Consider the following 13,971-nt stretch of genomic DNA (forward strand, 5'->3'; position numbering starts at 1 on the left):
GGTTGTCAGACTTTGCAGGCAAGCCCCTTAACTGCTGAGCCATCTCTCCAGCCCAGCTGTGTACATTTTAGCAAGTTACTTAACTTTTTTAGTCCTTTTATGTCCTTTGTGGATGCTGTGAAGATCAACTAAAAGTTTTCACTTAAAACACTTAACAAGTCCCTAGTATCCTGGGGTAAAGTTTTCCATGTCCAACCTGGTGCTCCTTCCCCCCCCCCTGCATTTGGACCCATTTCCTTATTATTCATCATGTCTCTTTTTTCATCCCTCATATACAGAATCTCCAGAGATGCTGTTAGGACCAGAATTTGAGAGTGACCATAATCACCTTGTCCAACCATTCATTTCATTTTACTTAGGCTTTTGTGAATGTCATCCTTGCACAGAGGTCATGCTAATCTTCTCTGTATCATTCCCATTTTAGTCATGTGTCCCCAATGCCATCACTAAGCATTCCTTCTAGACATAAGCAATAGAGGTGTGGTGGTGCACACCTTTAATCCTAGCACTCAGGAGATTGAGGCAGGAAGATCAGTGGGCATTCAAGGCCAGCCTGAGCCTACATGATAAATTTCAGGTCAGCCAGGGCTAGAGCAAGATTCTACCTCAAAGAAACAAACAATCACAAAAGCCACTGGATGATAGCAATATAGAATCCAGAGTTGACTTGACTGAAAGCATAGATATGTTTGTGGTTACATTTAGAGAGAGATCTCTAAGTTCCTGGCTTTAGATCAAGATAAAACTTGATTTTAATTGTTTATCCTTCATTTCTTTCAGTATTCTAATTGTTTTTGAAATAGGTCAAGTACTGTGATTTTTGTTTTGTTTTGGTTTATTTTTTGTTTTTTCGAGGTAGGGTCTCACTCTGGCCCAGGCTGACCTGGAATTCACTATGCAGTCTCAGGGTGGCCTCAAACTCACAGTGATCCTCCCACCTCAGCCTCCCAAGTGCTGGGATTAAAGGCGTGTGTCACCACTCCTGACTCAGGCACTGTTCTAAGCAGTGGGGACTCACTGGTTGCAAAAGATGGTGAATGTAGCTTAAAGTGGAACAATGTAAGGGCCATGGCTGGCTCCTAGGACAGGTGTGTCCAGGTTCCATTTCCATTACACCCATGAGAACGATATTATCCCACCTGGCCTTTTGTCCTGCAGAGTAAAGTGGACACAAAACTCTGAACTGGGATCAGCAGGAGCAAAGTCAGATAGAAGACGGGTGAATAAATGTAGACATTTGCTCTATTCTTTTTGAAAGTAACTGAGATCCACTTCAGTTGGGAACAAAAGGACCAATTCTTTGAACGTGTATTTTTTTCTTTCTTTCTGAAAACTGCCTTCCTTTTAGGATTTTTAGGGTCCAATGGCCAGGTGGATGAAGAATGAACTTATCATTAGGATCAAGGAGGTTGTCCCTTTCAGGAAGTTTTCTCTAGGGAAATGAAGACAAGATAAGATTAGGTGTCCTCTGAGGCACTGTGTACCAGTCCTGGGCATGGCAGCTGCTTTCTATAGGCAGAGCCAAGGGGGCAGTAAATAGCCAATACTCACTCATCTCTGAGCATATGGTACAGGAGAGGACAGACTGTTAGGAAGCCTGGCTTAGTGGGCTGACCTCCGCTAGCAGAACCAGTTATGCTGGTGACGTGGGGGAGACCCCTCACCTTGGCTGATCCTAAAGCCTAAGTGCAGTTAGGTGATGGGCCTGGCCTGGCTTGACCCTGCCTTCTGAGTGCGGTGGGATCCGAGCTATCTCTGCTTCTCAGCAGGAGCAGCGTGCACACTAGGCTTTCACTTGCAACTTGGCATCAATCTGATAGAAGAGATAGCTTAGTTTTAGGGTTCTTTGTGAAGATGAGTGTTAAATGACTCCACACACCATGAGCACTGAAAGGGGAGAAGTTACCAGTGAAAAGATGCCAGGAGGGTGTGTTTTACGGGTGGTTTGTGTTTAGTGGGGTGGGGGGCAGTTAGAACCTCCAGAGGTTGGGGCTCATCTTTCATTTAAAAAAAATTATTTAAGCCGGGTGTGGTGGTGCAAGCCTCTAATCCAAGCACTCAAGAGGCAAAGGTAGGAGGATGGCTGTGAGTTCAAGGCCATCCTGAGACTATGTAGTGAATTCCAGGTCAGCCTGGACAAGAGTGAGGCCCTACCTCAAAAAAAGAAAAAAAAAAACAAAAAAAAACCAGAAAAGGGCTGGAGAGCTGGCTTAGTGGTTAAGCGCTTGCCTATGAAGTCTAAGGACCCCTGTTCAAGGCTTCATTCCCCAGGACCCACATTAGCCAGATGCACAAGGGGGCGCATGTGTCGGGAGTTCGTTTGCAGTGGCAGGAAGCCCTGGTGCGCCCATTCTCTCTCTCTCTCTCTCTCTGCCTCTTTCTCTCTCTGTCTGTCGCTCTCAAATAAATAACTAAAATAAACAAAAAAAAATTTAAAAAATTTTAAATTCGTTTGTAAGGAGAGAGAGAGAGGGAGAGAATGGGCAAGACAGGCTCTCCAGCTGCTGCAAATGAACTCCAGATGCATGCACCTCTTTGTGCATCTGGCTTTACGTGGGTACTAGGGTATTGAATCTGAGTCATTGGCCTTTACAAGCGAGTGTTTTAACTGCTGACCCCCAGTACCCATGAAGAGCTGAACACACAAAGTAGTGCATGCATGTGAAGTGCATGTGAGGCAGCAAGAGACACCTGCACTCTCTGTCTCATAAACAATTAAAATATTTTTTGAAAGATAAGACACCCAGTGCCAACATCTGCCTTCCATATGCACACACGCATACATAGGCCCATGTGCACACATGTATATACATGCACACATATACATATGCATGCCACAAACACCATAGAATAAAGATGCTCAGTGGCATTAGTATTCACATAAATGCCAATTAGACATTTAAGTCACTTTTGTAGTCACTTTGTACTTGTTAGACTAGAAAAAGTAGAATGGGAAGTGATACTAAACTTGGAGTGGAAGGGGATGGGAGAGAAGCAAGGACCCTCTAAATGCTTCTGGGGAGGCCAACTTTAGGACTGCATACCCCAAAGAAACCCTTCTGTGATCCCAGCAAGACTGGTCTAGGAAGGTTTGTATACAGAGCCAGGAAGCCATTGGCATATTCCAAGATGCAGCAGTTAGAAGCAATGGGCTAGATGTATACAGAGATCTTGAAAACACAGTTCTGAAAGAAAAACAAGGAAACAGGTGATGAGACCTGTAACATGGAAACATTTCAGTAAGTTGAAGACACTTGCACAAGGCTAAGCATGGTGATGCCTGACTGTCACCCAGCACTTGGGAGGTGGTGGCAGGGATTGCAAGCTTGAGGCCCACCTGGGGTACGAAGTGAGATCTTGTCTCAGACAACTAAGGGCTGAGGATATGGCTCATTATTAGCATGTGCAAGGACTTGGCCACCAGCATTAAACTACATAAGTCAATAAATAAGATAGAAAACACTTCTCCACAATGCAAATACAATTGCATACACTTTTGTATGAATGTACACAAAGGGATTCACAGAAATAGAATGAAATACTTGATAGGAATGGAACTGAGAATGAAATGTCATATACAAACATACACGTTTGCAACTATGAATACACTTCAGGGGACAATTTGTTATTTGTCTCCTCTGCAAAGGAGAGAGACTGTCTGTGAGCCAGATGGATGGTGGGGCTTCCTGGAAACCTAGCTTTAGCTGAATGCTCACACTAGGTGGTGCTTAATGTTTCATGACTGTGAATAAAAGCCTGACTAATGACAGCTAGGACTTCACCAATTCTTCTTTTAAAATATTCTATTTATGGGGCTGGAGAGATGGCTTAGCAGTTAAGGTGTTTGCCTACAAAGCCCAAGGACCTATGTTCGAATCCCCAGATCCCATGTAAACCAGACACACAAAGTGAAGCATGTATCTGGAGTTCAATTATCATGGCTGGAGGCCCTGGTGCTCCAATTCTCTTTCTTGCTCTCATAAGAAAGGCCAGTCTGTTGGGCTTACCTCAAAAAAAAAATTATTTATTTGCAGAGAGAGAGAAAGACAGATTGAGAGAATGGGTGTGCTAAGGCCTGTAGCCACTGTAAACAAACTCCAGATGCATGTGTTTCCTTGTGCATCTGGCTTAGGTGGGTACTGGGGAATCAAAACTGGGTCCTTAGGCTTCTCAGGCAGGCACCTCAACTGCTAAGCCATCTCTCTAGCCCTTCACCAATTCTTGGATGTAATTCTTTTGTAAATTCGGGGGAATTCTTGAGTTTGGCCTATGGGAAGGAGGTGAAAGGACACTATGCACTGGAATTAATGTGTACTGAAAACTGCTTTCTATAAAAAACAAAGGGCTAGCATAGAGAGACGGCTCAGTGGTTAAGTGTGCTTCCTCCACAAGCATGAGGGCCTGAGGGCGCCTGAAACTGCCTGAGCTTGAACCACCACAGCCCATGCAAAGAGCTGAGTGTGGCCATGTGTGCCTGTAACTCCAGCCACAAAGGGGAGTGGGGCCCAGGGAAACACCTGGACTCATGAAAAACAGCAAACTTGGGTATAAGTAGGAGACTCCAACTCAAAAATAGGAATGTTTGGAAAAGCAATGGAGTGGAACATGACATTCTGCTCTGGCCACTGCAGGTGAATGCATAGCACACACACAGGTACATACCCCACATAAACAACAACAACAACAACAACACACACACACACACACACACACACACACACACACACACACACACACACACAAGCAACAATATGCCAAATCATCTGTCTAGAAGATACAGCGTATTTGTTTGGCCCTACATAAGACATGGAAAAGCTGAGGCTAGATAAGTTGCCTTTCCATAGTCTAAGAGTTTATTGGTACAAGTTCTTAATTAAAACTTGGTAGGACATGTAAATGCTCTGGCTCATAACAGCCATTTACAGAATTCCCTGGGTGAGTGTGAACCTCAGCGCCAAACCCAGTTTTTCTTGACTTGGGATGTCAGATTTCCAGCAGAGAGAGATGGAGGTGATAATAATTTTTCATATCATGCATAGGACAGGAATTTTGTCAGTGTCTATCTGTTCTATTTCCTTCTCTACCTCATCACTTATCACTAATTTCCATAGTGTTTGTCTCTGTTTTGCCTTCCTTTAGCTTAAATCAGGTTGCTCTACCTTGATATTTTAGGCCAGATATGTGTAGTATCTGTCCTGTGCCTCGTAGGGTGTTTAGTGACATTCTTGAGCTTTATTCAACCAGATGCCAGGGACACCCTTAGTAAGACAATTAAAAAATATCTCTAGATATTGCCCAATTTCTCCTGAGTGAAAATGTCACATTTTGTTGAGAACCACTGGCCTAGACAAAGAGCTTGGGACACATTAGCATTTCTGCACAACATGTATTTTGGAAATGTTTCTGGTTTTCAAGATACAGGATGTAACATTCCTTTTGCTGCCATGAGAAGGTGGTTCTAGGTAGCTATTTGGCCAAACCTACCTGTGGCAAAAGGAAGATTTGGGTCCATTTACTGAACTAATTCGGAAATAAATTAGACATGGCAAAATTTTAATCACTGGTTTGAGTCAACTAAGTATTTGTGCAAATGTATTCAGGTCCCTATTTTACAGTGAAATTGCTTCATTTCATATTCATCACAGTCAGGGACACAGTGATAACACATGCAGAGGTGCTTCAGGACAGGTTAGAGTGAGGTGAATGACTATTGGGGTCATGTCTCTTTGCCAGTTGGCTGGGATCTTTCTGGATTTTGTAAGATTTGCAGTCAGAAAAAAATTCTTGTTATTTCTGGATTGGCTCTTTTAAATTTTTTTGTTTATCATTTTTATTTATTTATTTGAGAGTGACAGAGAAAGAAAGAGGCAGAGAGAGAGAGGGAGAGGGAGAGAATGGGTGCACCAAGGCCTCCAGCTACTGCAATTGAACTCCACACGTGTGCGCCCTCTTGTGCATCTGGCTAACATGGGTCCTGGGAAATGGAGCCTCGAACCGGGGTCCTTAGGCCTCACAGGCAAGTGCTTAACCATTAAGCCATCTCTCTAGCCCTGGATTGGCTCTTTTATCTCAGTGAATGATTGGCCTCAAAATCAGGGTTTGTAAAACTAAGAAAAAAGCATATAAAATGATTGAGGGGGGATGGAGAGATGGCTCAGAGGTTAAAGGCACTTGCTTTCAGAGCCTGACAGCACGGGTTCAGTTCCCTAGGACCCATGTAAAGCTGGATACACAAAATGGCACATGTGTCTGGAATTTGATTGCAGTGGCAGGAGGCCCTGGTGCACCCATTCCCTCTCTCTCTGCTGGCAAATAAATAAAAAATATTTTTAAAAAGGATCAAGGGCTGGAATGATGGCCTAGCAGTTAGGGCTCTTGCCTGTGAAGCTTAATAACCCAGGTTCGACTCCCCAGAACAAATGTAAGCTAGCTGTACAAGGTGATGCATTTGCACAGGTGGCACATGTACCTTTAGTTTGTTTTCAGAGGCTATGGCCCTGGTGCACCAATTTTCTCTCCCACTCATGAATAAAAATAAATACACAGGGCTAGAGAGGTGGCTTAGTGGTTAAAGTGCTTGCCTGCGAAGCTTAAGGACCCATGTTTGACTCTCTGTAGATCCCATGTAAGCCAGATGCATAAAGGTGAGGCACGTACAAGGTGGCACATGCCCACTAGGTGGCACAAGCATCTGGGGTTTGATTGCAGTGGCTGAGGCCCTTGTGACAATTCTCTCTCAAATAAAAATAAATGAACAAACAGCTCCCTCCTTCCAAAAAGGATTGAGGACCTGCTTGAGATAGCTCAGTAAGACAAAATGAGGAAGTCCTTGGTTATTTCTACTAGTAGCAATCAGAAAGTGGTGTTGACAATGTAGATAGATGCTGGTGACGAGGGAAAGGCAGGTGGATTTTGGTTCCAATTTGCTCTTGCTTCATGGTTTTTTTGTTTTGTTTTGTTTGTTTGTTTCAAGGTAGGGTCATGCTTTAGCTCAGGCTGACCTGGAATTCACAATGTAGTCTCAGGGTGGCCTCAAGCTCACCTCAGCCTTCCATGGTCTCTTCATGTTTTCTACAGGTGCAGGTATTATTCCCAATAAGCTGCTATAGGACTGGGTTTGGGGAAAGGGGATGTCCTGAAATAATCTTCTAACTTTGAATCAAGGGTTCTGAATCCTCTATATTTTGCAGTGGAAAGAGCAAATGCCATCAATTTTCTCTGGCTCCATGTTTTGATTGAAAGGATTGCTATACACGGTGGTTAGGGAAGGACTTCATTGCCATGGTGATGAGGACTGGGATACTATGGTAGTGGGGGTAAAGGAATGATCAGAAATGCCAGAGAGGGAAGAAGGTGGCTTAGCAGTTAAGGCTCTTGTCTGCAAAGCCAAAGGACCCAGGTTTGATTCCCCAGGGCCCATGTAAGCCAGATTCACAAGGAGGCGCTGGCATCTGGAATTCGTTTGCAGTGGCTGGAGGCCCTGGCATGCCCATTTTCTCTTTCTCTATCATTCTGTCTCTCTACCTCTTTCTCAAGTAAATAAATAAATATATTAAAAAAAAAGAAATGCCAGAGAGAAGGAAGATGTTGAAGTCTGGAAGCAAGCGACACAGAGAAGGCCCAATGAGAATTGTAAGTTTGACAAATTAGAGGCATATTGCTGCAAGTGTTAGAAGAAAGCTTCTTAAGTGAAAGAGTAAAATACTAGAGAAAAAGAGAACTCTACAAAGCAAATCACCAAATGTGCAGGAGACATTCGTGGTGCATTCTTGGAGTATCAAGCCCAGTCATGACTATAAGCCGCACGGCCCAGCCTCGGGTTTCCAGCTTTTCCCATAAACACACTCACAATGGCCCATACTGGCTTCATGAGAGGGTCAGAGAAGAACCCATTTTAAACATGCGATCTGATGCTCAGAAGGATAGGTTTACTCTTCAAGTTTATTTCTTCCTTATTATTATTATAGTTATTAATTATTTTGGCTTTTAGAGACAGGGTGGTTTCTGTATCACTATGCTGCCCAGGTTTGCCTTGAACTTCCAGTCCTGCGTCAGCTTCCTCAGTGTTGGTATTATTGGCACGTACCACTAAGCCTGGCTTAGTCCAAGTTTCTGAAGCCACTCAAAGGTCATTCACATGAGTCTTTTCTTTGTACTGATGGTAAAATTTACATTTCTGCATTCCATTTATTTAAATAGGGTCTCATATAGCTCAGGCTGGCTTCAAACTTGGTATATAGGTAAGGATGACCTTCAATTCCTGATCTCCTTAACTCTACCTCCTTAATGCTGGGATTACAGGTATGCACCACTATATGCTAGTTTATGTGGTACTGAGGTAAAAACCCAAGGCTAAACTGGGCGTGGTGGTGCACACCTTTATCTCAGCACTTGGGAGGCAGAGGCAGAGGCAGAGGCAGGAGGATCACTGTGAGTTCAAGGCTACCCTGAGACTACATAGTGAATTCTAGGTCAGCCTGGGCTAGAGTGAGACCCTACCGCAAAAAAACCAAAAAGGAAAAAAAAAAAAAAAACAAAAAAAACCCAAACCAACAATAAAACAATACCAAACCAAAACAAACCCACCAAGGCTTCTTGCATACTTGGTAGCACTCTACCATTGAGCCACATCCCCAGCCCTTCTCTCTTCCATTAAGTATATATTTTCCCTAGCTTGGCTGAACAAGGCTGGAGGTGGACACGTGGAGCAGAAGAGACGGTGGGATGAGTAGATAGGATGACGGAGACGGGTCTCCCCTTTCTTCTGAACAGAATAGCCAGAGGCCAGGCTTCTCTAAATGCCTGGACAAGAGAGAAAAAGTTGGTGGATCCTTCTCTTACTGAACTTGGACCTCAGAGTTAGGGTAGAATTATCTCTAGAGAGCAGGGAGAGAATGCAAAAAAAAAAAAAGCCTGGCCTCACTGTATGCTCTGGCTTGCAGAGTACATTTAACATAATAGAGCCAAGCCGAGCCTGTTCTTTGCCTGGCCGAGCCCTGCCGACTAGGCCACAGGATCATGTGCTCAAGGTGGTGCAAGATTCCCGTGCTCAGGAGGGCAATGAAAAACAGCACAGAAGAATAAATCCTTTCATTTCTACAGTCCTAGCTGTGCTCATTTTGGAATGGAAAATTTCTTCAGCTGCTCTGGGCAATTGCTGGCTTGAATTTACAGCTGATTTCCACAAGATTGGCTCATTGAAAAAGTCATAATTTCATTTTCAGTGTGAGGAGAAAATGGGAAGCCATCTCAAATTTTGAAGAAATATTGAGGGTATTAACTGATTCTCTGGATAAGGGTTCATAAGAGACACATAGTGATAAATGAACCCTGCGTTATATCTCCATAAAGTGCATTATTCTACCTGCATACTTTATCACTTTGGATTTATGAATGAAAATTATTTTCCAAAAGCAGCTAAGTAGAAACTTATTTTTTGAAGGAAGAAGTTTTTTCACATTTTAAAAGCTTTTATTTATATATTTGAGAGAGGAGAGAGAATGGCTGCACCAGGACCTTCAGCCACTGTAAACCAAATCCAGATGCATGTGCCACCTTGTGCATCTGGCTTATGTGGATACCGGAGAATTGAAACTAGGTCCTTAGACTTTGCAGGCACACACCTTAACTGTAAGCCATCTCTCCAGCCCCTAGAAACTTATTTTTATTTGGACAACAGAACCAAACAGCACAGGATGGAGAGACTTATGCTAAAGCAGTCTAGAAAATGGCATGAAAAGGTGGCATCTGGGAGAAGGTTGGGGCTGGTCTTCTAGAAGTGTGCTGGGGTGAGCCTATGATCCCATAGTCTGTCTGCATGTAATGCTTTGGAGATATCAGGGTTTTTCTAGGTGCTAACAGTATGATGGACCAATCTCGAGAATCATTAATAGATAGCATTTTTGTCTAATAGTTTTTCCTTTTCGTCCTTTGAGAAGAGCCAAGTCAGATAAATGCCATTCCTCTCATGTAGCTTGAGAGGCCCATTGAGATTTGGGGTCTTGAGCAAATGTGCTAACTGTAACACTGCGCGTCAGGACTCTGGAGTGGAGGAAGGAACTGCGAACCTTGCCTCTCTGTTCTGTCATGACAAGTGAAGGCGGCCAGGGTCCTGCTTACAGTCAGAAGTGCCATGCTGCTTCTGAGGCAGGTTGCCTTCAGCAAGGAGGACCCAGAGAGCCTCCAGAGCTGGAGAGGCTTAGCACCAGTCTGTGATTTGGGCATGGTTCCCTTGGAGCACCCTCTAGAATTCTGGGCAGTTTGCTGGCAGATTCAGGACCTTACAAACAGGACAGCCCAGAGAGGAATCCCAGAGCTAAGAGTGTGGGCACCTGAGCCAGGCTATGTAACATCAGACAAGTTACTTCTCCAATATTTTTGTTTTCATCACCCTGAAATAGTGCTAGTGATATATGTCAGTCCTGTAGGATTCCTATTCGGATTACTGAGGACATCTACGAACCCCAAACCATACACGTTGCCTGGAACACTGAACACTCAATACATGGTAGCTATTGGAATTTCTTTATTTCTGATGACACATGTTATCAAGCTTCATCATGTGACAGATGGAGAGAGTAGCACTCCTAAGGTAAGGCCTTGTGAAGTTGGGAGCTTGCAAAAACTATACATGGAGCTTGACAGCACTCGCTCACTATCATGCAGTTGTAGATCCCATGGTCCACACCGCTCCAGCAATCTTACTTCATTTCAAACAACCCCTCTATAGATAGACATAGTAACTGGTCCCATGTTGTGACAAAATTGGGATTTTTGCTTTAAGAGTGCATACAAACTAGGTAGATTCAAACCATATCATCCTTCGGTACAGTTCATTTGGCTATGTGGATTTTTATATCCTCTTGGCTTAAGTTTTCTTGAGCGAGTAAGAGGCAAGAAGAGAAGCAGGAAGAAACAACAGCAGGTTTGAAAGAGTGGTGGATATTCACCCCCCACAGCCCTGTGAGAACAGAACAGGAGAGTGGATTCTTGGCTTTCTGCATGAGGCTTTGCCAGTGTCTTATGTTTTGAACATCATGACAAGAAGTAAGTAACAGAGATTGCAAATGAAAACATTGTAATCTAAAAAGTGGGACAGATTAGAGTCATTAAAGGGGCAAGACTAGGGAAAAGGGTGAGAAAAGAAAGATAAGAAGAGATAAAGGGGCAGAGAGAAAAACGATGACCAGAGGGTTAGAAAAAGCAATTGAAGAGAAATGAAGCTCTCTGATGTTGATGGTGATTAAAAGGGAATGGTAACAGTAGTAGTTATAGCAAGTAGGAGTGAGGTGGTTACAAGGCCTCAATCAAAGAACTGTGAATAGAAAAGGGCCTTTGGAGCACAGTAATATTCCATCTCCTGTCTCTGTGGCTACAGAAAAGGAGAAAGGATGTGTGGGAGGGATGGGGACCAGGAAAGAAATAAAGAACCCTTTGTGTCTGGGTATTTGTATCTAGAGAATTAGACTATGATTTTTATAAGGCCCTTTCCAAAGTAAATCATCTATGAGTTTGTAAGTTAATTATACTTATGGAAGATTCCTTGTTTGATTACAATAATTCACTGTGGGCCTATGACTTCCATGGATGCCTCTTTGTGATGGGTGACGTGAATGTGCTTGATTTCGATTTTCGCTGTTTTCAAAAGGTCAGGATCATAATGCCCTTCAGAGTTTTAAGTAGCTTATACAATAGGATTGCTCGTTTTTTTGTTTTTTTTCTTTTTGTTTTTTGAAAAGGCTAGCAGCTCCCCAGGGGTGTTTTGGGAAAGGGGCCGAGACTTGAGTAAAGAGGACTCTGGGCTAGAACCAGGTCCTAGGGCTCTGTGCCGTTCCTGTGGGGACTTCTTCAGTGTGCTCATTGTTAAACTCCAGGATGTCAGTCTCTTTGGTGTCTAGGCTTTCTATTAAGTACAGTACATCAGGAGAGACCCCAGAGGCGGCAGCAAGGTTGGCTCGGCTGATCTCTGAGGATGTTTCAGTGTCAAGTAAAAGAGGAGGCCCGGTACTGGCAGGATCTGGACACAGGTTCCCCAGGGAAGTGTGGCTAGAGTCCCGGAACTCTGGGAGGCTCCACCTTTTCAGGAACCTGTCATCATGTAAGTCTTCCTCAAACTTGAACGGGTCTCTTTTGGCACTGTCTAAAGCAGCCTGGGGGCTAAGGCACCCAGGAGGTGTCCCTTTCTCTGAGGGGGACAGGAGCAATCCCTCAGGGTCCTCTTGCTGCTCAGTCCTGCTTGGCTGAACCCCTGTGAACTCAAGGCTCACGATGGAGGTAGTAGAGTCGTGATGGTCGTCTGAAGGGGACACTTGCGCTTCAGCAGATGTGATGAGGACCTCGGGGACCTGGGGCATTTTGGTAGGGGAGGTCCTCGTACTGGACTGTGGGGTCAGGCTCTGCAGAGTGCTCGTGCGGCTGGTCTCCCTGATGGTGGACAGTTCTCCCATACTGGAATGCAGCTTGGGACTGCTCTCCCGGGAGTGGGATTGCTTCCCAGTGGGTGAGGCTCGGTGGAGATTTCTCGAAGGCACATCCAGCAGATCCCGAACTGGGCTTGGGGGCAAGAACATGGAACTGTCACTGGCCTGCCGCCCGAAGCTTCTCCTCTTGGGGCTGGACGGGTGATCGTGGGCACTCAGGAAGCGCTTGACTTTCCTCATCACGGAGTGCCGGTGCCCGTGCTTCTCATAGTTCCACAGCCAGTCCTCACTGGGGAAGTTGGACTCAGACATTCTGAAACACACAACGAGAGACAGAGTAGCTACAGTGTCCAGGTTTGGGGACACAGTCTCAAAGTAAGAGATCAGCTATACTGATTTCTATTTACATACGCTTGAAATAACTGAAGATGTCAAAAACAAGAATATATAAGTACACATCTTGTAGCCTGTGGAAAATTCCACTGCATAGGAGCCCCTCCTTTATTTGGGGGAGTTACATTCCAAGATCTTCAATGGATTCCTGAAAGCACAGATAGTAAGAAAACATTTACCATGATACCTTCTCCATCGTAACTAACCACTTGCCACACATGTGGCTGTTGCTTTGGGGCACAGGGGTAGAGAGTCTCATGTATCCCAGACTAGCTTTGAACTGAGATATGGCTGAGGATGACCTTGAACTGATTCTCTGGCCTCCACTTCTCAAGTGCTGGACTTACTGGTATGTGCCATCATGCCTGGTTAGGTGTCTGTGACTTGCAATTTGAGGTGCAACTGCAAAACTAGCAGAAATTTCCATTTTCCTTTTCATAACATAATTGGTAGAAGAGTCTTTCTTATGTTGCAACATAGTACCCTTAGCACGTGGCCTTTTGTCTTTTTCCTAAGTCAAGAAGAACTTTTACAATGCATTTAAGGGAAGTGCTTTATAGCTTCTCTTTGTCATAGCGTATCTCTACCATCAGAGTGACCAGCCAGGTGAGCACCCTGCAGAGCCTGACCCCACAGTCCAGTACGGGGGCATCCCCTGCCGAAATACTAGCATCATAATTAAGCAAAGTAGCACATAAAGGATTACTTGAAAACGAGATGCAGTGCCAGTCTGCCGATAACTGAGTTGACGAGTAGGTGATTGCAGGTTAGGTTGTAGCCACAGGGTAGATACAAGGACAAAGGAGTGACTCACAGCCCCAGTGGGCTAGAACATGGTGGACTGAGTTCATCACACTGCGGAGAATGCCCTGCAACTTAAAACCTATGAGTTGTTTATTTCTGGAATTTCCTATTTAATATTTTTGGGTAGTTGTTGACTCTGAGGAACTGAAATTTGGAAAGTAAAATGGGTAGATAAGAAGGGATCCCTATATGTTTATAACAGCATGAGAATGGAAAAAGAATGTGAATGAAAAACTAGAAAGAATGAGAATGAAAGTGCCGTGTTAGTGTAAGTATGAAAAAAGTTGTTTTGACCTTAAGAATTCTTTTCTAAGGACCTTGGTGAGTCCCAGGTATTCCCAGACCATACTTGGAA

The 13,971-nt window shown here is 44.2% G+C and overlaps 1 protein-coding gene and 1 non-coding gene across 2 annotated transcripts in view; both read right to left on the reverse strand.

Moving 5' to 3' along the window:
- Nucleotides 1-339: 339 nt before the first annotated feature.
- Nucleotides 340-444, reverse strand: LOC123461888. Its single transcript, XR_006637943.1, has one exon. It is a non-coding gene; the product is annotated as a U6 spliceosomal RNA (small nuclear RNA).
- An 11,357-nt stretch (nt 445-11,801) lies between these two features.
- The window catches only part of Best3 (bestrophin 3), a 44,311-nt gene continuing 42,141 nt past the window's right edge, over nt 11,802-13,971 (reverse strand). Inside the window, exon 9 of the mRNA XM_004650087.2 lies at nt 11,802-12,732. Within this exon, the coding sequence (XP_004650144.2) occupies nt 11,802-12,732 (931 nt within the window). The remainder of the gene's footprint in view (nt 12,733-13,971) is intronic.

This window comes from Jaculus jaculus, chromosome 6 (assembly GCF_020740685.1).
Source record: "Jaculus jaculus isolate mJacJac1 chromosome 6, mJacJac1.mat.Y.cur, whole genome shotgun sequence".
Classification (NCBI taxonomy): domain Eukaryota; kingdom Metazoa; phylum Chordata; class Mammalia; order Rodentia; family Dipodidae; genus Jaculus; species Jaculus jaculus.